At 58.7% G+C, this 26005-nt stretch overlaps 10 protein-coding genes across 10 annotated transcripts; 7 read left to right on the top strand and 3 right to left on the bottom strand.

The window, feature by feature from the left end:
- Window positions 1-4471: 4471 nt before the first annotated feature.
- On the bottom strand, window positions 4472-5732 carry THITE_2119855 (uncharacterized protein). Its single transcript, XM_003655730.1, has 2 exons — window positions 4724-5732; window positions 4472-4593 (listed from the first exon to the last, which is right to left on the bottom strand). The coding sequence occupies exons 1-2, from the start codon at window positions 5422-5424 to the stop codon at window positions 4554-4556; spliced, it is 741 nt and encodes a 246-aa protein (XP_003655778.1). The 5' UTR covers window positions 5425-5732; the 3' UTR covers window positions 4472-4553.
- A 15-nt stretch (window positions 5733-5747) lies between these two features.
- THITE_2119856 (putative mitochondrial 54S ribosomal protein MNP1) lies at window positions 5748-6866 on the top strand. The gene is made up of 2 exons (XM_003655731.1): window positions 5748-6290; window positions 6391-6866. The coding sequence occupies exons 1-2, from the start codon at window positions 6060-6062 to the stop codon at window positions 6724-6726; spliced, it is 567 nt and encodes a 188-aa protein (XP_003655779.1). The 5' UTR covers window positions 5748-6059; the 3' UTR covers window positions 6727-6866.
- Window positions 6867-6971: 105 nt separating this feature from the next.
- On the bottom strand, window positions 6972-8303 carry THITE_2080526 (uncharacterized protein). Its single transcript, XM_003655732.1, has 3 exons — window positions 7939-8303; window positions 7695-7871; window positions 6972-7611 (listed from the first exon to the last, which is right to left on the bottom strand). Exons 1-3 carry the CDS (start codon window positions 8092-8094, stop codon window positions 7144-7146), a joined length of 801 nt encoding a protein of 266 aa, XP_003655780.1. The 5' UTR covers window positions 8095-8303; the 3' UTR covers window positions 6972-7143.
- Window positions 8304-8686: 383 nt separating this feature from the next.
- On the top strand, window positions 8687-10083 carry THITE_2119862 (uncharacterized protein). The gene is made up of 2 exons (XM_003655733.1): window positions 8687-8922; window positions 8998-10083. The coding sequence occupies exons 1-2, from the start codon at window positions 8904-8906 to the stop codon at window positions 9933-9935; spliced, it is 957 nt and encodes a 318-aa protein (XP_003655781.1). The 5' UTR covers window positions 8687-8903; the 3' UTR covers window positions 9936-10083.
- On the bottom strand, window positions 10084-11800 carry THITE_2119863 (histone acetyl transferase HAT1-like protein). Its single transcript, XM_003655734.1, has 2 exons — window positions 11757-11800; window positions 10084-11701 (listed from the first exon to the last, which is right to left on the bottom strand). The coding sequence occupies exons 1-2, from the start codon at window positions 11773-11775 to the stop codon at window positions 10251-10253; spliced, it is 1470 nt and encodes a 489-aa protein (XP_003655782.1). The 5' UTR covers window positions 11776-11800; the 3' UTR covers window positions 10084-10250.
- A 747-nt stretch (window positions 11801-12547) lies between these two features.
- Window positions 12548-13557, top strand: THITE_2119866 (uncharacterized protein). Its single transcript, XM_003655735.1, has one exon. It carries the CDS (start codon window positions 12663-12665, stop codon window positions 13506-13508), a length of 846 nt encoding a protein of 281 aa, XP_003655783.1. The 5' UTR covers window positions 12548-12662; the 3' UTR covers window positions 13509-13557.
- A 1-nt stretch (window position 13558) lies between these two features.
- THITE_2119867 (uncharacterized protein) lies at window positions 13559-14223 on the top strand. Its single transcript, XM_003655736.1, has one exon. The coding sequence runs from the start codon at window positions 13574-13576 to the stop codon at window positions 13757-13759; it is 186 nt and encodes a 61-aa protein (XP_003655784.1). The 5' UTR covers window positions 13559-13573; the 3' UTR covers window positions 13760-14223.
- Window positions 14224-16134: 1911 nt separating this feature from the next.
- THITE_2119870 (uncharacterized protein) lies at window positions 16135-18536 on the top strand. Its single transcript, XM_003655737.1, has 5 exons — window positions 16135-16655; window positions 16717-17306; window positions 17366-17728; window positions 17794-18142; window positions 18208-18536. The coding sequence occupies exons 1-5, from the start codon at window positions 16221-16223 to the stop codon at window positions 18433-18435; spliced, it is 1965 nt and encodes a 654-aa protein (XP_003655785.1). The 5' UTR covers window positions 16135-16220; the 3' UTR covers window positions 18436-18536.
- A 946-nt stretch (window positions 18537-19482) lies between these two features.
- Window positions 19483-21440, top strand: THITE_2119876 (uncharacterized protein). Its single transcript, XM_003655738.1, has 5 exons — window positions 19483-19785; window positions 19928-20061; window positions 20129-20496; window positions 20560-20646; window positions 20705-21440. Exons 1-5 carry the CDS (start codon window positions 19645-19647, stop codon window positions 21211-21213), a joined length of 1239 nt encoding a protein of 412 aa, XP_003655786.1. The 5' UTR covers window positions 19483-19644; the 3' UTR covers window positions 21214-21440.
- A 1374-nt stretch (window positions 21441-22814) lies between these two features.
- On the top strand, window positions 22815-25181 carry THITE_43396 (uncharacterized protein; the record flags this gene model as incomplete). Its single annotated transcript, XM_003655739.1, has 3 exons — window positions 22815-23758; window positions 23813-24581; window positions 24645-25181. The coding sequence occupies 3 exons, from the start codon at window positions 22815-22817 to the stop codon at window positions 25179-25181; spliced, it is 2250 nt and encodes a 749-aa protein (XP_003655787.1).
- Window positions 25182-26005: the final 824 nt, after the last annotated feature.

The following is a 26005-nucleotide window of genomic DNA, read 5'->3' on the forward strand; positions in this document are numbered from 1 at the left end:
CTGATCCGACAGATTGATCCTCGTCAGCGGCCGCCCACACGCCTTGGCCAGCGCGGTGATCAGCGTGGTCTTGCCCACGCCCGGGTTGCCCTCCAACAAGATGGGCTTGGTCCCCTGCAGGGCCCTGATGACGCGCATGGCATTCAACTTGGTGGTCGGGACGCTGAGCTCGTGCCCGGCGTCGACGGCGCCGCCAGCCATGGATCGGTCGATGCTGAAGTCGCCGATAGTCAGCAGCTTCTCGTCGATGGTGACCTGCGGTTCCTGGAAGTACAGCTTCGCCAGGTCGGCACCGCACAGGGCGCTGAGGTGCTCGAGGCACATCTGGCGTTGCAAAGCCATTTCTCGCACATCGACGGCTACGAGGGCGGACGGATTGGCGCCGATGGTGTCGATGAAGACCATTGCTGCGCCGTGGAGGAGGGCGAGCTCGGCGGAGGGAAAGTGGGAGTTGTTCATGAACTCGACCCAGGCGAGAATGTCGCGGATGGAGAAGGCCGTAGCGGAGGATGGGCGGAAGGTCTTGCCGAACCAGGAGGCAAACTCGACGATGATACGGGATATGGGCTTGGTCTGTCTCTTGCTGCCCCCACGCTGCTGCTTGAACTTCTTGTCGAGTTTTGAGACCACAATATCGTGGACATCGTCCATTTCAGACAAGGCAGGCACCCAGACCTCGGTGAAACGGTTTCGTAGCGCGGGAGAGAGCTCCTTCTTACCGAAGTCACCACCGGGGTTCATGGTGGCAAAGAACTGGAAACCGTCGGCGGCTTCGACGAACGAATCGGTGATGCCCTTTTCGGCGAGGAGCAGACTGCGATGGGGTTCGAGGACCGAGTTGAGGCGCTCCAGCACCGAGTCGTCCGCGAGAGAGATCTCGTCGAGCAGGAAGTAGCTGCCTTCTTTCATGGCGTGGACCAAGCTACCATCGCTCCACTCGAACAGTGCTTTGCTTCGCGTCGTGCCCGCAAGGATCTTCGCTCGCAGAATCTCGGGTAGCTTGGCCAAGTCTTCAGGGGCTAGAGAGCGGTACCACTCCTGGAGCGCCTCCAGCGAATCCTTGTCCTTCCCTAGGACGCTAGCAGCCTCCTCCAGGTCCCGAAACAGCGAGTCCAAAATCGCACCGCGGTTTCTCACTGGCCGCTGCGAACCAATGAGGTCTCCGGTCTCGGTATTCTGATGAGCATTGACGATGTGCAACTCCTTCTTCTCGAATTCGGCCAGCAACTGGCACACGGTGGTCTTGCCGCAGCCCGTCTCGCCAACCAACAGCACGGGCTCGTTGTTCTTGATGGCGCGCTTCACCAAGACGTAGAGCCGGCGCATGGCCCCCGTCCAGATAACGCCCTGACTGTTCCTCGCTCGGACATTGCTGAGCTCGGGCGCGGTCTCCAGGTCATAAAGGCGGGCCGGGTCGATGGTGACCTTGAAGACGCGCTCGATGACCTTCTTGACCTCGTCGCGTTCCTCGGGCTTGCGGACCCGCTCGGCAAGCAGCATGAACCCATGCTCAGCGATCTCCTGACGCGTATCCGCCTCCCTCAGCGCCCATCGGAAGAGGTCTCTGAGCGTGGCGAAACTGTTCTTCTGCTCAAAGACACGGGTCTCCTGCCGCAGACGGGTGAGCTCCTTGTAAACTTCAACAATGCGGCGGCAGTCCGAAGGTGACGTGTAGCGGCTCCGCTTCTGCAGGATGGTCTCGAGCTCGCTTTGCGGGATGTCGTCGAAGTGGAGCTCGAGGAATCTGTTGCGGAAGGCCCGCGACAGAACCTTTCTGCCTCCGTACAGGCCGGGAGGATTTTGGGTGGCGAACAGACAGAAGTTCTCAGCCGGTCGCACAATCTCCTGCGTCTCAGGAATCAGAAGTTCTCGGTTGTCATCGAGAAGACGGTTGAGAGCCTCTAGAACGTCGGTTGGTGCTAAATTCAGTTCGTCTAGAACGATCCACGAGCCCTCTCGCATGGCCTGAACCAGCACGCCTTCCTGGAACCTGAGGTTCCCCTCAGAATCGGACACATACGTGCCCAGGTACTCCTGGAGGTCCGTGTGTTCGTGGTTGTTGATCCGCACGAACTTGTTTCCGGTGTAGTCGGCCAGGTACTCAATCATACTCGTCTTGCCGGCCGAAGTCGGTCCCTGGATCAAAATGGGGTATCTCCGAGTGGAGGTGGCGCGGACCAAGTTCAAGAGGTTCCTCTCAACGTACGGGGTGATAATGTAGTCTTCCCGCTTCTTTGGCGTCTCCTTTCCTCGAAGAAGCCAGTACTGATGGTCCCCCTTCATGTTGCTGAATGAGACGTATTCCTTCCCGTCGTTGGGTAGCTTTGGCGGCCTAGTGAGGATATTATTCGACCGCTTCAGCAGATGTTGGTGGATCAGGGGCATGACAATCTGCTCCGACTCTTCGCTGAGCAGCGTGGTGAAACACATGCAAAACCCCTCGTATATCGCACGATCGAGACCGTACAAAGGAGCGACATCGACGGCATAAGTCAAGACGCGAGTCAGAGTGCGCAGACTGAAATGGGGCACCTCGTTGGCCTGGTCGACCAACAACTTAAGCTCTGCTCGCTCCTTGATCTCGAGATAAAGACGGGCAACATCGTCGGCCAGCCGATCGACGGTACTGCTGTTCTCTTTGAGATACTTCTTGATGATGGTAATGAGGTCCTTCCTGTCACGATCCGGGCTTCCGACGTAAATCTCGGTGAACCGGGATCTCAAGCCCAGCGGAAGATCTCGCTTGCCGACGTCGGTCGCCGGGTTCATGGCGGCGAATACCCGGAAATTAGGGTGCGCTTGTATCCTCTCAATCTCGCCTGTTTCGGAGAGAAGAAGAGAAGGAGAGGATTGGAAAAGCCCAGCAACGCTTTCCAATGTGTCGGGGGAGGCGAGGTTGATCTCGTCCAACAGCACCCAGTCGCCGTTCCTCGCCGCCTTCACAATTTTGCCCTCAATGAAGGTGAAGGCGAATCGGGATGACCCGCTCTCAATCTGCCTATCGAACCGGTCGAGGCTTTGCGAGAACATCTCCCAGCGTGGTCGGAGGTCTTGGTACCGTTGCAGCTTGGTTAACTCGGTCTTTCGACGCTTCGCCGGCTGTCCATCTGTGCTCTCAGCTCGAGTCTGACGGCTCTCCGCCTCGGCCAGAAGCGTCTCAAAGCCCTTGACCGACTTGCGCCACTCTTTAGAAACGTCTTTCCACCTGCCCTTGGCAAACCACTTGGAGATGCGATTTACGTATTTCTGGTTTTTCTCGACCGGAATCCCGGTCTTCTCAAAGAGATCGTCAAACTCCTCCTTCAGGGGCATCGCAAGGCTCTGCGCGCTGACGGGCTTGAACCCGCCCAGCAGATCTCCTGCCTCGCTCTGCTGCGACAAGTTGACGACGACCAGCTGGTGCCCGAGGGACTCTGCCAGCTGCTGCACCACAGTAGTCTTGCCGATACCCGTCTCGCCAACCAGCAGCAGAGGCTCGCGGTGCTTGACAGCGACGGAGATTTGTTCGAGCAACCTCTTGGCGTGGTCCGTGGTGGCAAACGGCCTTGTTGGCTTTCGGGCCTTGCTGGACCGCCTCGGCTTGGTAAACGAAACGCGGCCAATCGTTAGAGTCGACTCGCTGTCTTCAAACGCCGGGATGTGATTTGTCAAGTAGTGTTGCGCCTGCTGGAGAGGAAGCTGCATGGCTTGGGAGATCGCCTCGACGAGCATGTTGCGAGCCGATGGCTCATGCAAGTTGCACACGAAGCAGTCGACGGCCTCGAAAAACATTCGATCTCTTGTGCCCTCTGTGATGGGCTCGTCGCCGGTCTTGCAGCCAGCGGAGCGCAAGATACCCTCGAGCCTGCTACACCACTTCAGAAGATCCCTCGTTCCGATGGGCCTGTCGAGGGCTGTCCGTCCGAGAGACAGACGCTTCGACCCGCTGGAGCACGCGAGAAGCCGGTCGAACACGGCGAGCACACCGGAGGTGTACCTGTGGAGCAGCGGGTGCCTTGCAACGATAACCCGTTCCAGGTCACCCCGAGGCAACGGCTTGACATGCAGGAGATGCCAGTGGCGCAGCCCGATGAGATTCGGCAGGTTCTCTCTGTCATTCATGCCAAGCAGCGTCCGCACAGTAGCAAACATGCGGAACCCCGCAGATGCCTGAATCCGCTCCCCACGGCCGGGGATCAGCAGCTCCCCGCGCTCGATGAGAGGAAGGAGGGTGCTCATAACCTCGGTCGGCGCCCGGTCAAGGTCCTCGATCAAGACCCATCTCCCCTCCTTCACCGCCGTCGTCAGGACGCCTGGACGCCACTGAAAGGAGCCAGGCTTCAGGTCGGTCGTGTACAGGCCCAACAGCATCTTCGCGTCGGTCTGTTCGTTGAGGTGCAGCGTAACCATTTCCCTCTGCTTCCCCAGCTCCCTCGCAACTTCCTGGACCAGAGACGTCTTGCCGGCTCCGGAGAGTCCATGAAGCAGGATAGGGCCCGGCTGCTGAAGCAAGGCGCCAAGGTTCTCAAGGTTCTCGATGGTGGTTGGGGTGAGCGCTAAAGTGCTGGGGGTGTTCACGGGGCCCAAAGGCCGCGGGAGGACTGTTTTGCCATACTGGACAACAAGAGAAGTTAGATTCTGCATTGGGATCTGCCGGGTCTGAGCGGGCCCAGAACCGGCAGACCCAGCTGCCTGAATACTACTGCGGAGACGCCGAATTTCTCGGCCCCTGGCGTCCTCGTACAGGCTCAGAAACGCGTAGTCCGCCCTCCTCCCGTCCAAGTCCGCAACCAGGCTGGCATCTTTGGGGATGTGCCTCGCCAACAGGGCCTCCAACAGCTGGTCAGAGGCATCATGGAGCTGGCAGAATATCCTGATAGCGAGGTATCTGACGGGGAGGTCTTGGTGGGTGAAGAGGATCTGAAGCTGTGACGGCCTTGACAGGGGCGAGAAGGTGCGTTTATCAAAGTTGTTGAGCCTCCACAGCGCTAGGAGGACCCCGGGAAGGTCTGCATCTCGGAACGCTGTCAAGTCAAGAGCGACTAGTGCTCTCAGGTCAGAAGAGCCAGAAGCCTCGGAAGAACCTCCCTGAGCCATACTCGCGACTCTCCCGACTGGCGCTAGTCCTCCATGGAGATGCGAGATGAGGAAGACGGACAGGGACGGCGCGAACGGCAGAATCCTGGCAAACGACGCGAGAACTCTCACATCCAGTGTTGGGTGCGAGATGATCCATCTGGCGCAGATATCTGCAAAGACAGACTCGAAGTGAGCGAAAATGGCGTCTGTGGCCGGGGCGATGAGCGCTGCGTTGGCGACAGCCTCTAACAGCTGCGTTGAAGTGTGGTCCTGGATCATGAGCAGCAGCTCGCTCGGCAAAAATCGCAGTGTTGCCGTATCGCCGAGCAGAGATTGCCTCTGCCGGTTTACGTCGACGCAAGCCATCCTCGGCGTCGGAGAGTGGTGGAGGTCTGGTGATGCTAGACTTCCAGTGTTGGAAATTGTCACTGTCAACTGGGTCGGCGACTTGAAAGTTGTCTCACGCTCAACGGGATCGTGGTTTGCCGCCGTTGTTGAACTAAGGGTTGAAAGCTGTCACTCTCAACCGTATAATGCCGGATTTTTGCTCATATTGAACAAAAGTGTTGAAAGTTGTCACTCTCAACCGGTGACAAATTTTTGTTGATGATTGAGTTACTGTATAAGAGTGCTGGAGGTTGTCCCTCTCAAATCGATACTTTTTTTTTTTTTTCTGAACTGGGAAAGTCCAGACATATGGGGCAAGAGTGACAGGGGCAAGAGTGACAGGGGCACTATGGGAGATGCTGCTCTTATTCGCAGCCGTCACCACCTGGCAAGTGCCTGGGCGGACCAGCCAATCAGTCGTGAGCCAGCCGACTTTTCGAACAGCGGCCGAAAAAATCTCCGGGATTCACGACGACAGCGCAAGACCCCAGCGCACAGCAAGCAACAGCCCATAGCCCGTATCGCGAGGCCCAATCTCAACGCGCGACGTCCGCAACAGGCCGACCCCTCCCTCGGTTCCGTCTCCCTACCATCTCCCTCCTAAGCCTCCCGCAATGGCGCTGTCCTGCCGGTACGCAGCGCGGTGCTGCGCCCGTCAGCTTCGCGCCGGCAGCGCTGCTGCTACCCCGATCCGCGCCTCGAGCTCCTTCCTCCAGCAACACCACATGTCACGGAGGTACAACTCGACCGACGCGGCCTCCGCCAACCCCAAGATCGCCGCCATCGTCGACCAGATCAGCCAATTGACCCTGCTGGAGACGGCAGACCTCGTTGCGAGCTTGAAGGTGCGGACGGCCGCTTGCTGCACACGCCGCAGCAATCCGGGATAAGCTTTTCTATCTAGGCTGGGGGGTCCGTTATTTTACTAACATATATGCCACCTAGTCACGCCTCAACATCCCCGATCTCCCCGTGGGCGGCTTCGCCGCCGCGCCCGCCGCTGCCGCCGCTGCCCCCGCGGCAGCGCCAGCCGAGCAGGAGGAGGAGGCGCCCGCGGCGGCCGAGAAGACGCTCTTCACCGTGAAGCTGCAGTCGTTCGACGCGGCCGCCAAGCCCAAGGTCATCAAGGAGATCAAGAACCTGCTCGGCCTCAGCTTAGTAGACTCCAAGAAGTTCGTCGAGAGCGCGCCCAAGACGATGAAGGAGTCGGTACCGAAGGACGAGGCCGAGAAGATCGTGGCGACGATGAAGGAGCTGGGCGCCGTGGTGGTTATGGAGTAGGCGGTGTATTATAGACCGTGTGCCGTGAGGATGGGGGTGGGCGTTGCTACCTAGGTCATGGCTTGGAAGACGGGGGCGGACCTGGACCAGGAACCAGGCGGGCCAGACTGGCATGTGGCTAGCCCGACAAGCCTGCAGGTCTTCCGCTACATGTACAAAACAACATGTAACACTATAAATCGAGATATACCAACCAACACCGGTCTCGCACAGTGATTCTAACGGAGTTCAAGGACGTGGCAGTTGTGTGATTGCATCCGTTCGAACCCACAATTGGAATATGCTAACAATGGCCCATCCCACAAACAAGGTAGTCCTTTTCCCACAACGCCGCAGCCCCCGTCTACCATCCGAGCCCCCCCCAAAACGCCATGCAATGCGGTTACTCCAATCTTTCGCGCCCGCCAAACCTAGGGGTTACTTCAGACCATCCGCCCCCTCCCTCTGGTGCACACACTTCCGCGCCTCGAACTCGGCCCTCCACTCCGCCAGCTCCTCCTCTCCCATCCGGTGGTCGTCCTCGCCCAGGTCGCTCGTCTCCTCCCACAGCTTCTCCATCTCGGCGTCCTCGCCGGGCGGGACCGCCCAGATGTTCTCGCGCTGCCGCTTGTGGCGCTCCCGGTCCTCTTCCATGCGCTGCTCGATCTGCTTCTTGTCCAGCTTGGGCGGGCCGCCGCTGCCGCCCTTGCCGTGGTACGGCGGCAGCGTGCGCGACGGCGGCATGTCGCCGAGGCCGTCGGCTCCGTCCCCGCCGTCGGCGTGGTCTGCCGGCGGCGAGGACATGGCGATGTCTTGGGCGGCCACGTCGCGGTCTCTGAGCACCTCTTCGATCTGGGTCACCACCTGGGCGTCGAGGAAGGATTTGCTTTGCATGGCGTGCAGGACCTGGCAGGCGGTTGCCCCAGTTAGCTCACCGGGCGTAATGGAGTAATGGAGTAGGACTGAGGTGTGCGGAGGAGACGTCTCACCTTCCGGACCACCTTGACGTTCGCCGCCCCTGACCCGTCGTCGGGCGCGACCGCATCCACGACCCTGATGATGTCGCGCTGCATCATGCGAACATAGTCCACGTGGCCGTCCTTATTCGCCATGTCGAGGAAGTGCTCGATGAAGTACATGATGTTGGCTCGGGTATTCATGTTATTCTGCTTGTGTCTTTGTCAACCCCCGGCCATCCCCTATCACGGTCGTAAAACAATCCTGTCGACGCACCCTCTCGAGTTGCTCCAAGATGCACGAGTGCAAGTCCTCGGCCATGTCCCGATACTTCAGCGCATATTGTGCTGCCTTCTGAGCCGAGGTCACCGACGCGTTAAGCTGGCGCAGCTGGCTGGTGAAGCGCATGCGCACCTCGAACGGGTCCGCCATGGCGTCGCTGTCTCCCTCCCAGCGCCCTTGCGCCTCGGGGACCAAGAGACTGGGTTTCGCGGTGGGTGAGGGACGTGAGAAGACCGGCGCCCGGCGGATGCTTTGGATACTAGTCTAGTTAGGGCTCTATGGTGCCTTGATCCGCAGTGCCTTCCTTCGATCTGACGTGTCTTTGCGTGTAGGGGCTGCATTGGCTTTGCCGGCAGAAGGACATTGACGAATTTGCTGCGAGACTGGAAGGTCCTCCTCGCCTTGTGCCGCCGTGCGCTTTGGAGATATTCAGGTCTTGGCGCTCAACAGCTGCAGGGTTGCTCAGACTTCGCCGTCGCTCAGAAGACTGGGCTGGACTCGGCTAGTCCACTCAAGGCAGGCGGTGGAGATCGAGGATGTGGGGGGAGGGGTCGTGGGGTCGTCTCCTCTGCACCATCCATTCGAACGGGAGATTCAAGCCCGAAATTCTGGTACAATTTACTACCTACCCGGTAGGTAGTGTATACCAGAAACCAGAAAATTCACTGTTGGATAGAGGATCAAGGGTGTCTTGGCTGTTCCTATGGCTTGTATAAATTTTCTCCAACCTTCGCAGTTGGAACCTCAGGTTGCCAGTTCGGTTATTCCGTAATTGATCAAACTCGACCCGGGGCCTTCCCAGAAAAGGGTTCTGTCACTTACACCACATCTCCCTCCCCAGCTCCTCCGAATATCGGTGACAGCCACTTCCATCCGTCCAGCCCAACACCAAGAGACAACCGCAGTGGGACAGCAGAATGAGTGCACTTCAGGTTGGCAGCGGCTCCTCGGAGCTAACCATGGCCGTCGTCGGGTGCGGTAAGGCAGCGTCTCTGAACAAGCGAAGAGAAAAAAAGAAGGGGGAAGCGCAGCTCGAAACTGACCCCCTTGTAGGCACCATGGGCATCGCGATCCTTTCCGGCATCCTTGCCTCGCTCGACGAGATGCAAGACGCATCCAAGGCCGCCTCCTCGGGCACCTCAACGCCGCTGTACGAAACGGCCCCCACGACTCGCCTCCCCTCGCGCTTCATCGCCTGCGTGCGCCGCCCCGAGAGCGCCAAGAAGCTCAAGACCACCTTCGCGGCCCACCTCGGCGCCGTAACCATCGCGCAGAACGACAACGTCGCCTCCGTCGCGAAGGCCGACGTCGTCCTCCTGGCCTGCAAGCCGTACATGGTGCAAGAGGTCCTCTCGGAGCCGGGCATGGCCGCGGCCCTGCGCGGCAAGCTGCTGATCAGCATCCTGGCGGGCGTGACGGAGTCGCAGATCGAGGCGACGCTGGCGGCCGCCAACGGCGGCAACCCGCTGCCCTGCCGGGTGGTGCGGGCCATGCCCAACACGGCGTCGCTCATCCGCGAGAGCATGACGGTCATCGGCATCTCCAACCCGCCGCTGGACCCGGACACGCTGGGGCTGGTGACGTGGGTGTTCAAGCGCATCGGCGACGTGGTGTACCTGCCGCCGGCGACCATGGACGCGTGCACGGCGCTGTGCGGGTCCGGGCCGGCCTTCTTCGCCCTGATGCTCGAGGCCGCCATCGACGGCGCCGTGGCCATGGGCCTGCCGCGCGCCGAGGCCCAGCGCATGGCCGCGCAGACCATGAAGGGCGCCGCCGGCCTGGTCTTGAACGGCGACCACCCCGCGCTGCTGCGGGACAAGGTCAGCACGCCGGGCGGCTGCACGATCGGGGGCCTGTTAGTGCTCGAGGAGGGGCGCGTGAGGGGCACCGTTGCGAGGGCCGTGAGGGAGGCGACGGTCGTCGCGAGCCAGCTGGGCAAGGGCGTGCAGGGGGTGAACGGGACGAGATTTCCGAGCAACCAGCTCCAGTAGGAACACGGCGATTGAGAGAGTATATGGACACGTTTCATTTTTCTCGAGTGATGGGAACAATTTGTAGAATGGTTCGGGATAGCGTAGACACGGAGTTCCAAAACTTATCCGTTTGCGAAAGAGACTAAGCCTCCTAGTCCCTTCTCTAGGCGCCAATCTCGCCTTCCCCTGTGATCGTGACCCCGAAATGCCATCGTCAAACGCCATAGACAGTGTACAAGACTCGGAAACAAAACAAGTACATGCTGCCATGCTCGGATGAGCAGTGACAGAAAAGCCAGGTCGACGGACGGATCCAGGTACGGCAGGCACCCTTTATTCGTCCTCGACTCTCGCCTTCTTGCTGGCCGATTGCTCGCCATCCTCAGCCGCCTTGCGCTTCCCGTTGGCCGTGCCATTCGCGGCAGCCCTGGCCGCTTCTTGCTTCTCCGCCCCACTCTCTTGCCGCTGCGCAGACCCGTTCTCCTGCTGATCTTCAGCCTTGATCAGAAGTCGGGCATAGTCGAACTCGACACTGGTGACCGTGTCCTCGAGTTTGGCAATGCGTTCTGGGATCTCGAGCTCGCCCAGGGCATCCTTATTCTGCTGGTATATCCTCTTCTTCAGCAGCAGCCTCCAGAGCCGGTACTCATGCTGTTCTTCCTTGGTCGGTTGCGGGCCTCCCTCCTCCTTTGCCGCGCTAGCCCGGACGTGCTCGGGAAGCCGCGAAAGGAGGTTCATCTCGAGGACCCGCGCGAATTGGCGGGGGACCATCTTAGCTTTGGCGCGCACCGCCTCGGACGCCGCCTTGTCGACAATGTTGTTGGGCGCCATGCCCGCCTTGGGAATCACGATGTCCGTGTTGATGCGCAGCTCTTGAAACTCGGGAAGCCGTCGCAGATACTGCAGGTCTGCGACGTCGCGCAGGTCGTCGAACGCTTCGTTCGGGTCCTCGACGGTTATCTCGACCGTCTGCGGGTGCTTGATGTACTCGTTGAAGATGATGCTGTAAAGCCTGGGCCCGAGGCCCTTTCCTTGAAAGGGTGGGATGATGATGAACTGGGAGATTCTGCTGCGGCAGGCGAGTTGGTCAAGATCGAAATCTTGGCTGAGCAGCTGCTTCTCCAGGTCGGCCTCGGAAGGCGAGAGAGGCGGCGTTGGCAGTCGCAAGTGGAAGAAGCGGTAGACCGTGCAGTACCCGGCGAAGACGTACGGCGAGGGGCCGGCATCCCCGGCGGTCGCTGTTTTCCGGTACAGAAAAAAGACAGTCCAGCGGTTGGCGTCGGAATCATCCACGTTGAGCTGTGTGCCGCCCTCGATGAAAAGCGGGACAAGTATCTGGATGCGCTTGACCAGCTGCTTGACCGCTGGGTCGGCCAGACTCCCTTTCCAAACTTCGAAGGTCTGGTCATGCGCGCTGAACGTCGCGGTCAACTCGCCCGGGGGGCTCCAGTCTTGCGGGAGATTCTTGACCGCCGTCTCGAAGTCCTGTTTGCTCTGGAACGCGACCTCTGGAAGGAACTCGCGCAGGATGGCTTCGACGTCGGTTGCCTCTGTGTCGCCTACGGCGGGAAACTTCTTGCCGTAGGTGACGGAGAGATTTGGTCGCATGTCGCTCGCATGGTACTGAAGGTTGATTTCGAGCTTTTGGTAGCCGAAGATCTCCTCGCTGTCGCCAAAGATGGGGTACGTGAATCTGGGGTGGAAACTGTGGCCGACAGTCTTGAGACCGGTCGGGGTGGGGGATACCAGCGACAACACGAGCGCGTCGTTTGACGGCGTCGACCCTTCGAAATAGTGAGCATTGGGAGAACCAAATCCGTTGATACACGCGATACTCACAAGTGTCGTCTGAGGGCATGCTGAGCAATTGATTGCTCTGATTCCAATAAATATGTGGAGTTTTGCTAGGTGTAGTCGTAGGGGTTCACGTCTCAAAGATCAGGAAGCTGCTGAAGAGCTTGAAATTATCGTTCCTGATGTAGCGCACGGAGTAGACTCGCGACGCGCTGGACGCGGTTCGAAGCACCCTGGTTAAATTGAAAGCGAGTGTACTGTATGGATGTACGGATCTATCCATTACTATTGCGCGGGCCATGTAACGCAGCCCACCTTGCGTTGTTTGAGCACCACGGCACGTTGTAATATACTGTGGCCGGCAAGGGCACCTGGTTGGAACCTCCGTGCACAATTTGTTCAATGCCATGCATTCGCACTTCCAAACTGCTTCCTGGAGCTCGCATTTCACTGCGAGGCATCTTGCTTGCTCCACGATCAAGGGCAGCAGGAAGTTGTTTGTAAGGCACATACATGGGAGCTATGTACGTTACACACACAGTGCTCGATTACGTGTCTGCGGCCCAAGGTCCGTGCGTGGAGCCGCTTTACACTCCACAAGTGAGGTGTATGAACAGATTACACGGGAGCTCCCGATGGGCCAGCCCACCCTCGAGTAGTGGTTCCCTTCAGGAACAGTTTCGCAAAGGATTCCAGGTTCTTCATTGCTGCCCGCTTTGTCGGCGTTACCCATGAATCGACAGGCAAGCGCTCAGTGCTTGCATTTTCTTGCGGCGCATTGATTGATGGCTGCGCAAGATGGCAGGCCTCATTTTTCTGATCGCGACCTCCGTGAGTACTGCTTACTCTGTACCTACCTGACCTAGGTTCTGGAAGATCGACGGGCATTGGAATGTCAAACTGACTGCTTGCCTTGACAGGTGGTCATGGCCATGGCGTATGTCTGATTCGATGACCAACCGTTCTTTGCCTGCCAACTCTCTCCCTTCGCAACCTGACCTCTGCGGCAGCTCCTTTCTTGCCGGCGCGCTTCCACTGTCGTTCTCCCTTTCGCAGTCGCAGCTTCGGCTGATCGCTTCCCTCGGGGCCGGGCTGCTGGTCGGCAGCTGCTTGATCGTCATTCTGCCAGAAGGGATCGAAGCGATTGCAGCTGCTGCGCCACATGGGCCACAGCCCCCGCGGCTCAACGCCCGGGCTGCGGGCAGGAGAGACGATGAGCCCTCAAAACAGCAGCCCGAACTCCCAGCGTTCTCCATCGGCTTCGGTCTGGTCATCGGCTTTACCCTGATGTTTCTTCTCGACCGATTGCCCCGTCATGCGACCGAGAAGTTTCAGACAGCACCGACGAGCAGGCATGTCAGCTTGGAGAATCTGGCGGGCTCGAGCGCATCCGGAGAGGAGGAAACCGACGGCTTTCTGGGCTCCTTGGCGCCATCGCCGCGGCAAACGCGCAGCCTAGCTACCACCACGGGCCTCGTTATTCACGCAGCAGCTGACGGTATTGCAATGGGGGCGTCGGCTACAACGCCCAACTTGAACGTCGGGCTTATCATTTTCCTGGCTATCCTCGTGCACAAGGCCCCTGCTGCGTTTGGCCTGACGTCTATCTTGTTGAAGCAAGGACTCTCCAAGCGGGCTACGCGTGTTCACCTCATGGTGTTCAGCTTGGCAGCTCCTGCCGGCGCTTTGGCAACGTATTCCATCGTTGCCCTGATCGGGGGGGAGAACATGGAAGGCGAGTCGGCTCAGTGGTGGACGGGCATGCTCCTTCTTTTCAGTGCCGGGACCTTTTTGTAAGTGATCTTTCACGACCAACTTGCCTCAGCGCATCGTGCTAAAAACTCGCCATCAGGTACGTTGCCATGCATGCGATGCAAGAGGAGAATCACTCGGCAAGTCACAACCACCAGCCAAGCGGCACTGGGTTTGCTGATGGCGCCAGCTCCTCGCACAGGAGGCAAGGCAAGCTGCAGCTTCGGCACACGCTTGCGACAGTGGTAGGGTTTTTGCTACCGCTGCTCACACGTTTCGGCCACCATCATCAATAACCTGGCGTGTTTGGGTTTCTCGGGGCTGGCGTTCTGGTTAGACGGCGGGTTACGCTACCTATTTGCGGGATGGGAAAGCGGCATGTCGAGAGCGGGAGTTGTGAAGCGTAGTGTTTACAGGGACAATGGGTTCGGGTTAAGTCTCTAGATCTGGCACGCAATCGGTTGAATATGCGCCTTTGAGACCTTGCTGCTGTGGAATGTGGGCACAAACAAAGCGCGGTGCTGTCCAGTGTCATCGTGGTTTGCGGAGCTTGGTATGTAACAGTGTACCTAACTTTACGGTTGATGACGCAACCGGCGCCTGATCCAGCCGCTGCTCCACTTTGAACACAGTGCAAAGTCGAGGCTTTCGGTTGAGTCCAGGCCAAGCATGACTGCTGCTGCGGCGGAGGCTAAATTTCTTTGAACGTAACGGCCCCAGAAAAGTGGGGACGTTTCAGGCACATCCTGATGGAGCCGCCCATTGTTTCAACTGATCAGTTGGGAGAGAGATGCGTCTGGCATAGATTGGAATACTCTGTGACAATGGCCTTCGGCTTCCCTCTTTGACCTTTTTCAGCCGGAACTTGTACTCCGCACCAAGCTTTGTGAGCCTCAGGTGGCTGAGTCCAGGAACAGGAATCTGAAAGGAGAAAACGGAACCTCCTGGCATCGTGCGACCAGTTCCTCACCCGATCATCATGCCTGATTTGGCACGGGACAAATGCACATGGCTCCCGGAATATCGCTGTTGTGGAAGGTATTCAGGGTGAGCGCTTTGAATTAGTTACCGTAACCAAGGGCGAACAACGAGGGTTGGAGGATGATGCAGTTGTCGAATTCATCTAATGATTCATGGATTCGGATAGAGGCCCGGAAAGTTAGGTTGGCAGGGCGCGAAGGATGAGGACAGCAGCAGCAGCATCGATGCATGCTGATGCAATTTCTGGCGATGCCGTGGGCCACCTCCACAGTGTAGTGGAGTGTACTCAAGCACGTAGCCCGAGGCACAGCCTAATTTACCAAACAAACAACAAAGGCCCAACCGTTTGGTCGGTTCCGTCGGAGCACAGGAGATCCGCTACGATAGACAGCAACCAAGGCCCTGCATTGATGAGGAGGGGTTGGGCGCAGGTTTAGGGGATGGGAACCGAAGCTTTGCTTCAATCCGTTTCTGAGTGATGTCCCGGCCACCACACATCTGAAGACCGGAGACTACAGTCAACAAGACTCCAAGTTATTGTCGGCTAGATTTCTTGGAAGGAGCCATTGAGCTTGCTATGACCTTCATCTCGTTTTGCACTTAGGTGAAGCCGAAGGCGGCAAACGCTGAAACCCAACACCACGCTCTGCTCCTGAGCGGCGGCATCGTTGGGCTTTCCATAACTCGACACTGATGGGTTGCCGAAAGTGCGTGTTGGCATGCAGGACTCGAGGGCCTGGACCGCTTCCGCGTCGTGTTGAGGGAGGAGATTCTACGTTGTTGTTGCACGCAGATTTCCGACAGCGGTCAAAGATGCCCGAATGCCAGCACAACCATCGAATCACGTCCGCAAATGTGTATACTGCGCGCAATGCTTTATTAGTGTACACTTAGGTGGTGTGGAAACTCTCGAATGTCCAGCGAAACGGTGCTCTTTCCGTTGCAGGATCCAGCTTCCCTGACCAACAACTTCCCATCGTGGCTCCATTTGACGGCCATGTATGTACGGAATACATCAGGTTCGTTGGAGGATGGACCCGCCCTGCGAGCCTGGGCAGCGCACTGTGGGGGCCGTGCCACCACTGCCTGTGGGGCAGCTGGGTTAACGCCAAAGCGGGTGCCGTCTTGCCAAGCGCCACCCCTGCCCCGTCAGCCTGCTCCTCATTCGGCGCATGGGGAATTCAGGGAAGGGACGCCCCTTCCCGCCTCGTATTTCTCTTCTCCTTCAGCCCTCGCATCCGGCGCCAATTAAGTTGACCTCATGCACAACCGACCTTGATACCCGTACCTGGCAATCCTCACGGTCTGCACGCTGCTTCAGATGGATTAACGCCAATATTTGCCCACCACGACGTTCATCATCCCTTCCTGCCGCAGCCGTTAACCTGAGCGCGCCGGTGCCCCCCTTTCCCTCGATCCTCCCCCCTCTTCCGCTTTCCCGGCTTCCCCATCCTCGCCTGAGCCGACCTCTTGATTCCAGTACCGTCGACCGCGACCTGCGACAGCGAAGCGATTCAACGCATGCGTGCATTGCAATCGCGTGGCTCACTTGCACGCCAGCTGCCTCCTTAACCGACGAAAACCGGACGATTTCGACGTCATAGTGCGAAATTCCCCGCAGTTTCGACGACCGGTAGTCGCAGGTGCGGTGCTTGGCAACCTCCTGCCATCGGCCGGCTTGAGATTCGGTCACTCCTTGTTGTTTGAGCAAGGAGCCTGACCGAGGGGCTTGAAGGTTTTCTTCATTTTCGCTGGTCTCGCAACGCCGTGGACAAGATGCCGCCGTACAACCGGCCGCTCAGCTTCTCCGAGCGAAGGGGTGCCGTATTCAACGAGGAACTCTCACTGAATACGCACAATGTAAAGCTGTCGCAGCAACGGCCTAGGGGTCCGCCGACGCCGAGCATGAGCACACCTGCTGCTGAATTCGAACAGGTCACTGGCTCCCCGCCTCCCCCGCCGACTCCTGCTGCATCTCCCGGCCCGTCGCACTCGAGGCCGAACTGGAGCAATGCTGGAGAAGACGAAGAGGCTTACCTCTCGGGGCTGCGGAAGTATTTTGCGCAGTGCAACGGCGGGCAGAGAACCCGGCTGCTGGCTGATCTTTTGAACCTCTGCACGAGCCAGCAGTTGAGCTTCGTGCATCAGTTTGTCAGCCCTCTGCTCAAGAAGGATCCCTTCACCACTCTCCCAGACGAGCTGTGCCTCCGAGTGCGTTCCTAATCCCCCTTCCCGCTTTGAGGCTTGAGCTCCTGTGCCTAACGGTTTGCAGATCCTTTCCTTCATCGACGACCCCAAAGTCCTAGCACGCGCCTCGCAGGTGTCGAGGAGATGGCGAGATCTGCTGAGCGATGATATGACGTGGAAGAACCTGTGCGTGAAACACGACTATCAGCGTAGGATGTCTGAGGTCCAGCCGCCATTCCACATCAACACCACCATCGGACCGAATGCTCTTTCATTCGGCCCGCAGGAGAATGACGCAGGGGGCTCCGGCGCGCTCACTTCCACCTCCTTGCCGGCGACTTTTGAACGAAGCGCCAATGGGCGACCCGCCCCCAGGTCGTACAAGTCCCATTTCAAGCAAAGATACCTGGTTGATGCGGCGTGGCGGTCAGGCGGCCGCAACGTGTCACGGAACATCACGCAGGACGGCGGCGTGGTGACGAGTCTTCATCTTACCTCCAAGTACATCATCGTGGCTCTTGATAATGCCAAGATACATGTGTTTGATACGGATGGAAATGCGCTGCGTACGCTGCAGGGCCACGTCATGGGCGTCTGGGCCATGGTGCCGTGGGACGACATTCTGGTCAGTGGCGGGTGCGATCGTGATGTTCGGGTGTGGAATCTGTCGACTGGGTAGGGTCTTCTCTGCGACTCCCCGTTGTTGCTTGGTCGTTTGCTGACTTGGGTATCAGTGACTGCCTGCATACACTGCGTGGCCATACGTCAACTGTGCGCTGCCTCAAGATGTCGGACGCCAACACCGCGATATCTGGGTCCAGAGACACGACGCTCAGAATATGGGATATCAACACCGGCCTCTGCAAGAACGTGCTGGTAGGCCACCAGGCGAGCGTTCGCTGTTTGGAGATCAAGGGCGACATTGTTGTATCCGGCAGCTACGACGCGACGGCAAAAGTCTGGAGCATCTCGGAGGGCAGATGTCTGCACACTCTCCAGGGGCACTACAGCCATATCTACGCCATAGCCTTCGATGGGCAGAGGGTGGCCACAGGAAGTCTGGACACCAGCGTGAGGATATGGAACGCTCAAACTGGGTAAGCTGGCTTGATCATGCTTATGTTGAGAAGTTGGGAATTGGGACTAACGTTATGTGTTCTAGCGAGTGTCTAGCAATTCTGCAGGGACATACATCCCTTGTCGGACAGTTGCAAATGCGCGGCGGCACGCTTGTGACCGGTGGTAGCGACGGGTCTGTTCGGGTATGGTCTCTCTCGAGGTTCTGCGCCATCCACCGCCTTGCCGCCCACGACAACAGTGTCACCAGCTTGCAGTTTGACGACACTCGGGTTGTGAGCGGCGGCAGTGACGGGCGAGTCAAGGTCTGGGACCTCAAGACGGGCAATCTTGTCCGTGAGCTTGTCACGCAGGGCGAGGCTGTCTGGCGTGTCGCGTTTGAGGAAGAGAAGTGCGTCGCCATGGCTCTGAAGAATAGCCGGACAGTCATGGAGGTAAGCAAGCAGCAGTTGATTCTGGCCTCTCACATCACGCAGGACATCATCTAACGTAATTCTAGGTCTGGTCCTTCTCGCCTCCAGAGGAGATGCTCCGCGACGAGCGACCGATGCTGCCCCCAAAACGAATGCTTGATGCTCCTGTGCCGGACCGGCCACTGAGTGCTTTGCCCTTAGAGTACCGAGGGTCCACGTCCGCAGGCGATATGCAGGACGTGGAAATGCTCGATGCCGGGCCGTCAACGGCACCTCTTCAGCGGAGCGGTCCCACTTTTTTCCACGACGAATAATCGACTGGAACAGATACGAGAGTGCTTGAAAATTGCGAGGTTGGCAGGCACTCACTCACAAGCTTTATTTCTTATTACTCGCACATACGCCGCTCGAGGCGGCACGTAAACACAAGTAGTGTTTTTCCATTGCTGGCGCACGACAGGCGACACACTGGCATACGGGGGGGTTCGATACCAAGTTCATTTATCAGTCGGCACATGGGGAAAGGGCATGTTCCGGGCTATTTCGGGAGGCAAGGGACGCAAAGTGGCATTGCTATGGCGTTTCTTCACAGGCAATTATGCATGATTTCGGCACACATATCAAGGGCTGCGATACAAACATGGGGGAAGGAGGATCAAGTCCCGGTTCCTAGAGCGGATTTTTCTTCTTCTCTCTCTCCATTGCACGCCGGGTTAAGCGTGTGTTAGGAGTACAGGAGGATTATCAACCCCGCGTGGGGTTTATTTGCTGGGACAATGGGTCCGCGTTGATGACGGCTCGGTTCTCGGCGGTGTTTCGGTTTAGTTAGAAAGTGTCGGCCTACCTACCAGGGAAGGGAGGAGTGTTTGGTCTAGTCAGTCATCACTGGCAGTGTAGGTACTCATCTACCTAATCAAGTGTGGATTATCGCGCTCTACAATGTGCCTAGGTGAATGCGTTCGGTGTCTTGTGCACATTGCAAAGCCGGCTGCTCAGCTTCGAGTTCACCTTCAGAGCGTGGACAGTCACCCTAGGTGGACAGCAACATTGACTCGTTATGGAGTGCTAGAGTCGGTTTTGCTGTCTGTATTAAGGGAGAGTCTGATAGATATCAATCCCTCTTTACGTTGCACTAGCTAGGTATCTACTGCCCTGCGTACTTCTTTCCATGAAGACAGGAGACGCTTGAGCCCGACGGCAGCAGGACCCCTGTGGTTCTTATCAGTTGTCGCCGGAGGATTATCGCAAAAATAGCGCGCGGCCGGTGGAGGTCCGATGGAGCCGGACCAGCTTCCCTCAATCCCATGCAAGCCTGCCCAAAAGAGCTTAGCCCGTGTGTTCAACAAGCATCATTGCCCCAACGCCAAACAAAAACCGGGTCGCCCTTTTTCTCAAACTGCGAGGCCAGCTTTGCAGGCCGGAACTGAACTTTGCGATATCGCAAAACCCCGACACCGTTCCCTCACAAGCCCTTCCTTTTTCTCCTTGCGTTCCCCGTCTCGGTTCTCCCCTTAGACTTCACAATGTTCTCCCGGGCCGTCCGGATATCGCGGGTAGCGCCAATCCGTGCTGCTCAGCGCGCGCAGACGGCTTCGGTTGCCGCTCGGAGGACCGTCACCACCAATGCGGCTTCGGCGCAGGTCGACAAGAGCTCGATTCCCCAGGTAAGTTAAGTTGGTGCAAGCCAAACCATCATTGGCTGTGTGAATTGCATTGTTCTATCGCGGCTTGCGTTGCAAAGGCATTGCATCGCATTGGTTTGTGTCGGCGGAATTGGCGCGTTGCTGACGGTGCTGCTTCCAATAGTCCGATGAGGAGCCCTTCCAAATCAGGCTCAGCGATGAGAGCTTCGAGACCTACGAGCTCGACCCGCCACCCTACACGCTCGATGTGACCAAGAAGGAGCTCAAGCAGATGTACTACGACATGGTCGTCGTCAGGTATGCCTCGCCGCAGCCGGGAACGACCCAGCCAAATGCGCCAGACTGACAGTTCGTCCGCGATAAGACAAATGGAGATGGCCGCCGACAGGCTATACAAGGAGAAGAAGATCCGCGGCTTCTGCCATCTTTCCACCGGCCAGGAAGCCGTCGCCGTCGGCGTCGAGCACGCGATCGAGAAGTCGGACGATGTCATCACCTCGTACCGCTGCCACGGCTTCGCCTACATGCGCGGCGGCACCGTCCGCTCCATCATCGGCGAGCTGCTCGGCCGCCGTGAGGGCATCGCCTATGGCAAGGGCGGGTCCATGCACATGTTCACCAAGGGCTTCTACGGTGGCAACGGTATCGTCGGTGCTCAGGTCCCCGTCGGCGCCGGTCTGGCTTTCGCCCAGAAGTACACTGGCGGCAAGAAGGCTACCGTCATCCTCTACGGTATGGGGTCAAGGAAGGGATCGGTGCGTCGAAAGCTGGAGTGGTGCTGATCGCGTGGTGCAGGTGACGGTGCTAGCAACCAGGGCCAGGTCTTCGAGGCTTTCAACATGGCGAAGCTCTGGAAGCTGCCGGCTCTTTTCGGCTGCGAGAGTGAGTGTCTTTACCCTCTATCACTGACTTGCAAACGCTTATACTAACCGTTGGGCAGACAACAAGTACGGTATGGGCACGTCTGCTGCTCGCTCCTCGGCCCTGACGGACTACTACAAGCGCGGACAGTACATCCCTGGTCTGAAGGTCAACGGCATGGACGTCCTCGCCGTCAAGGCCGCCGTCCAGTACGGTAAGCAGTGGACCACGGAGGATAACGGCCCGCTGGTGCTCGAGTACGTTACGTACCGCTACGGCGGCCACTCCATGTCGGACCCCGGCACCACCTACCGCACGCGCGAGGAGATCCAGCGCATGCGGTCGACCCACGACCCCATTGCCGGGTTGAAGCAGCACATTCTGGACTGGGGCGTTGCCCAGGAGGACGAGCTCAAGGCCATCGACAAGGAGGCGCGCAACCATGTCAACGAGGAGGTCGCGGCCGCCGAGGCCATGGCCCCGCCAGAGCCCACCCCCAAGATTCTGTTTGAGGACATCTACGTCCGCGGCTCCGAGCCGCAGTTCATCCGCGGCCGGACGACGGATGAGGTTTTCTACTTCCACTAGGGGGGTTAGGGTTAGCCGGGGCCGACGAGGTGATGGATTCTCGCATGGGAGAACGGATTCGTGCCGGGGCTGCGAAGATCTGAGCGCTGGGACTTCCTTTTTCATTTGTACAACAGCAACATTGTCCTAATTTGCGATAGAGCCTGGGAAGGGTCCTGCAATTGAGGTTCGGATTGGCAGCTGTCCAAATGGCTGGTCGGTCTTAGATCACGTGCCACCGGGTAATGTAAGTGGGCTTGTCTTGACGCGCAAATGACTTGGTGCCACTTTACGCGACGGCTGCCTGGGTCCAAAAGTCGCGTCCTAACTAGCGCGTCATCGAAGCCAAATCAACCTCCATCATCCGACCCTGCCTGCTGGCTGCCTGGCTGCCTGCCTGCTGACTCTTCTCACCACTTTCCCGTTTTGTTCTCCTTTCCTCTATTTATTCCTCCAATCTCCAATTCCTCATCAATTAAACCCCCCAGAGCAATTGAACCAGTTCCGTTGCCCATTCATCCAGCCCCACCCCGTTATCTCCTTCCCTCCGTCCACCCAGCGCAATACGTGACGCCAAACTGGCGACCAGACTGCCTCGTTTCCTCCGGCACCTTCCACGGTTTCCCGCCACTAGCGTTCCCATCTTTGCCCCCTTTGCCGCCGCCGTCGCCGCTGCCGCGCAGCGCGTCAGCGTCTCCACCACCGCCGCCGCCGCCGCCGCCTGCCCCGCTCGCGGCAACAGCAGCCACAGCATTGCCGGCAAGCTCGCGCCTTCTCAGGCGAGAATTGCGAGCATACCGGAGACCGAGCGCGACCCTCCGGAGACGGTGCGGGTCTTGGAACAGCAGTTCCTGATACCGGACGAGGTCGGGGACGAGGACGGCGCTGAGTCGAGGTGGAGGACGACGAGGAGCGAGAGCGAGAGCGAGAGTGAGAACGGCGGGATGGCGCCCAAACAGGCGACCCTCGGGTATGTGCGTGACGGGCAGACGACGCTGGGGTGGGTGACCGATACCGATGCCGATGCTGGTGCTGATGCCGCGTAAAGGTGGTGGTTTGGTGGGCGGTTATGCTGCTGCTGGTGTCGGTATTGGGGGTGGTGTTTACCTGCTTGAGTGGGGCCTGCGTCGTTGTGGATTTTACTTTCTTTCTGTTTGCTTTGCTTTGCGTTCCCGGGTCGAGGTGGAGTAAGAGTTGACGCTGACATGCGAGTTCTGCAGCAAGTTCTTTGGCCAGGCGAATGGCGCGAAGGCTAAGGCTGCGCCACCGCAGCAAACGAAATTGAGCTTTTCGACGAAGTCGCCCAATGGTGCGAAGAAGGACGGGCCTACGGAGGAGAGGGGAGAGCGGCCAGTGAAGGAGGTGGCGGATGAGGTCGATGCCGACAAGGTGGACTCGGAGGAAGGTAAGTTGGGAATGGCGGTTCGCGTGAGGGGAAAGAAGGGCTGACGACTGGGGCAGAGACTGGCAAGAAAAGAGGTCGGCCCGCCAAGTCCGCGGCTGCGGAGAAGCAGGTTAAGGAGGAGGCTGCCGAGGACGACGATCCTGAGGTGGCGGCTCGCGCTAGCAAGCGGCCGAGAAGGGGCAGGAAGGTCGTCGAGGATGAAGATGAAGACGAAGCCATGGAGGATGCGCCAGAGCCCGAGGCCCCGAAGGCAAGGGCGGCTCCTTCGAAGCCCCAGTCGTCACGGAATAAAGAACCTGAGCCGGTTCCGGCCGTGAAAACGGAGGCTGAGGAGGACACGCCTGAGTCGGCATCTGAGGTGGAAGAGGAGGAGCTTCAAGACGAAGAGGAGAAGCCCGAGGTGGCGGCCAAGGCGCGGCAGACGGTCCAAGCCAGCCTCAATTCGGATGTCAAACACCCATATCCGGACTGGAAAGCCGGCGAGCCAGTGCCGTACGCCGCGCTGTGCAAGACCTTCTCGCTGATCGAACTCACCACCAAGAGGCTGGAGATCCTGGCGCACTGCTCGCTGTTTCTGCGTCAGGTCATGAGGCTAACGCCGGACGATCTCCTGCCGACCGTTTTACTCATGGTCAACAAGCTCGCGCCTGACTACGCCGGTATTGAACTGGGCATTGGCGAATCGTTGATCATGAAGGCGATCGGCGAGACGACGGGCCGCAGTTTAGCCGTCATCAAGCAGGACCAGAAGGAGATCGGGGACCTCGGCTTGGTCGCCGTGAAGTCCAGGTCAACGCAGCCAACCATGTTCAAGCCAAAGCCGCTCACTGTCCGAGGTGTCCACAAAGGGCTTATGGCAATCGCCACAGTAACCGGCAATGGCGCACAAGGAAGGAAGGTGGACGGCATCAAGAAGCTTTTGTCGGCGGCGGATGCGAACAGCACGGGCAAGGTGGACATCACCAAGGATAAGGGCGGTCCGAGCGAGGCCAAGTATATCATTCGCTTCCTTGAAGGCAAGCTAAGGCTTGGGCTGGCCGAGAAGACGGTCATTGTCGCGCTTGCGCAGGCTGTGGTCGCGCATGAAGCAGCCAGGAAGGGCAAGGTGCCGAGTACCTCTGACATTGAGAAGGGCGAGTCCATTCTCAAGGCAGTTTACAGGTCTGTTTCGACATCTTGTTGGGATGGGTCAGTTCACGTACTAACCCTGTACAGTGAGCTTCCGAGCTACGATGTCATTATCCCTGCGATGGTGGAGCATGGCATTTTGAATCTCAAAGAGCACTGCAAGCTGCGGCCTGGCGTCCCCCTCAAGCCCATGTTGGCCAAGCCGACCAAGGCAATTACGGAAGTGCTGGATCGTTTTGAGGGCCAGACCTTCACATGCGAGTACAAGTATGACGGTGAACGAGCGCAGATTCACTATGTCGCCAAAGACACGGATGAAGAGCTCAGTCAGTCGGCGTCAGGCGCCTCGAAGGAGGTCGGCCGCGGCGTGGCGGCGATCTTCTCGAGGAACTCGGAAGACCTCTCCAAGAAGTACCCCGATGTGCTCGCCAAGCTCCCCACGTGGGTGAAGGAGGACACCAAGAGCTTCGTCCTCGACTGCGAGTCGGTAGCGTGGGACGTGAAGGAGAAGAAGGTCCTGCCTTTCCAGCAGCTCATGACGCGCAAGAAGAAGGACGTGAAGGTGGAGGACGTCAAAGTCAAGGTGTGCGTGTTCGCCTTCGACCTGCTCTATCTGAATGGCAAGCCGGTTGTGGAGAAGCCGCTGAGGGAGCGCCGCGAACTGCTCCATCAGGCGTTCCAACCTGTCGAGGGCGAGTTCGCCTTTGCCACGTTCATGAACGGCCAGGAACTGGACGAGATCCAGTCGTTCCTCGATGAGTCGGTTAAAGCCTCCTGCGAGGGCTTGATGGTCAAGATGTTGGATGGCGAGGAGAGCGGATATGAGCCGAGCAAGCGGAGTCGCAACTGGCTCAAGGTACATCCACCTCATTTCAACACCCCGCACGTGGTACCGAGTTACCACTAACGCCGCCTTTAGATCAAAAAAGACTACCTCTCCGGGGTCGGCGACTCCCTCGATCTGGTCGTCCTCGGCGCGTACTACGGCAAGGGCAAGCGCACGTCGGTTTACGGCGCATTTTTGCTGGCGTGTTACAACCCCGGCACGGACACGTACGAAACAGTGTGCAACATCGGCACCGGTTTCAGCGAGGCCGTGCTCGAGGAGTTGCACGATTCGCTCTCGCAGATCGTCATCGACCGGCCCAAGCCCTTCTATTCGCACAGCTCGGTCGGGCAGCACCAGCCCGATGTCTGGTTCGAGCCGCGGTACGTGTGGGAGGTCAGGACGGCGGACCTGACGCTCAGCCCGCGGTACAAGGCGGGCATGAAGGAGGGCGTCGACCCGAGCGGCGAGAAGGGCATCAGCCTGCGGTTCCCGCGCTTCATCAAGGTGCGCGACGACAAGAAGCCGGACGAAGCGACCACGAGCAGGCAAGTGGCCGAGATGTATCGCAAGCAGGAGAGCGTGACCAAGAGCAAGGGCCCGGCGGTGGATGATGATTTCGAGTATTAGCTAGCGGGGTTATCGTGTATGTGTATCATCTTTGGGCCTCGGGACTGCTCGTGAGAGCCACGCTTGGGAGCATTCAATGGCAAGGCTACCTATCTGCACATGCGCGTGGACCTGGCCTTCTAGGCTCGGCTGCGAATCTTTGACTCGACCTTGCTGACGGGGCCAAATGGCGTGGACTCGCTGCTCCAGCATTCGACGCGCTGCTTGGTTGGGCCGCCGAGCTGCACCGCCGCCGACTTCGTCACGCTGTGACTCGATCGCTGCTCTTTTGACCTAGCCAGCGTGGTCTGTCTGGGACAGCCGCGTCGGCACCGGGGCTGGACGGGTATCTCTGGAAGGTCCGCTTCGGCGTCGCCGGGCTCCTTCGTCCTCGAGGTGGCGCGTGCTTCACCTTCGCCGATGGAGATGGCGATCGAGCGCGCAGCGCGCCGCGTCGCGTTCCGTCGTGCTGCGTGCCAACCCGACCACGCGGGACGACGTGGAGGAAAGCCTTGCCGCCTTCTCTGGCGAGGGCTGTGCCTACTCTGTGCTTGGATAACCAGCTACCGCTGTCGGGCGGCATCTTGCATGCCAGTTTCTCGCTGGAGAGCGGCTGGTGTACCCGTGCCAGGGGCAAGCCCTGGAGTACCTTGCCGTGCGTGGATGGTCAGCCAGCCGTAGGACTTCTTTCATGCGGGGCATGGTCGATATCTGCCGGATATCCTCGTTGTCGTCCAGGGAGTGAATACACGGCAACTGTGTACGAGTACGTGGGGAGATGTGAGAACGACGGGGATGTGGTCCAGGAGGAAGCGTTCGACTTCTTCCAGTTCGTCGGGTTCTCC

This window comes from Thermothielavioides terrestris, chromosome 4, assembly GCF_000226115.1.
Source record: "Thermothielavioides terrestris NRRL 8126 chromosome 4, complete sequence".
NCBI lineage: Eukaryota > Fungi > Ascomycota > Sordariomycetes > Sordariales > Chaetomiaceae > Thermothielavioides > Thermothielavioides terrestris.

Excerpts from the sequence above, each read along its gene's own strand:
- THITE_2119866 (XM_003655735.1), top strand. The coding sequence starts at position 12,663 with ATGACCAACCGTTCTTTGCCTGCCAACTCTCTCCCTTCGCAACCTGAC.
- THITE_2119867 (XM_003655736.1), top strand. The coding sequence starts at position 13,574 with ATGCATGCGATGCAAGAGGAGAATCACTCGGCAAGTCACAACCACCAG.
- THITE_2119856 (XM_003655731.1), top strand. The coding sequence starts at position 6,060 with ATGGCGCTGTCCTGCCGGTACGCAGCGCGGTGCTGCGCCCGTCAGCTT. Across the intron at positions 6,291-6,390 it reads ACCTCGTTGCGAGCTTGAAG|TCACGCCTCAACATCCCCGA; the intron begins GTGCGGACGGCC and ends TATGCCACCTAG.
- THITE_2119876 (XM_003655738.1), top strand. The coding sequence starts at position 19,645 with ATGTTCTCCCGGGCCGTCCGGATATCGCGGGTAGCGCCAATCCGTGCT. Across the intron at positions 19,786-19,927 it reads ACAAGAGCTCGATTCCCCAG|TCCGATGAGGAGCCCTTCCA; the intron begins GTAAGTTAAGTT and ends TGCTTCCAATAG. Across the intron at positions 20,062-20,128 it reads TACGACATGGTCGTCGTCAG|ACAAATGGAGATGGCCGCCG; the intron begins GTATGCCTCGCC and ends GTCCGCGATAAG.
- THITE_2080526 (XM_003655732.1), bottom strand. The coding sequence starts at position 8,094 with ATGGCGGACCCGTTCGAGGTGCGCATGCGCTTCACCAGCCAGCTGCGC. Across the intron at positions 7,872-7,938 it reads TCTTGGAGCAACTCGAGAGG|AATAACATGAATACCCGAGC; the intron begins GTGCGTCGACAG and ends AGACACAAGCAG. Across the intron at positions 7,612-7,694 it reads ACGTCAAGGTGGTCCGGAAG|GTCCTGCACGCCATGCAAAG; the intron begins GTGAGACGTCTC and ends ACCGCCTGCCAG.
- THITE_2119855 (XM_003655730.1), bottom strand. The coding sequence starts at position 5,424 with ATGGCTTGCGTCGACGTAAACCGGCAGAGGCAATCTCTGCTCGGCGAT. Across the intron at positions 4,594-4,723 it reads GACTACGCGTTTCTGAGCCT|TATGGCAAAACAGTCCTCCC; the intron begins GTACGAGGACGC and ends CTTGTTGTCCAG.
- THITE_2119870 (XM_003655737.1), top strand. The coding sequence starts at position 16,221 with ATGCCGCCGTACAACCGGCCGCTCAGCTTCTCCGAGCGAAGGGGTGCC. Across the intron at positions 17,307-17,365 it reads GTGTGGAATCTGTCGACTGG|TGACTGCCTGCATACACTGC; the intron begins GTAGGGTCTTCT and ends CTTGGGTATCAG. Across the intron at positions 17,729-17,793 it reads ATATGGAACGCTCAAACTGG|CGAGTGTCTAGCAATTCTGC; the intron begins GTAAGCTGGCTT and ends TATGTGTTCTAG.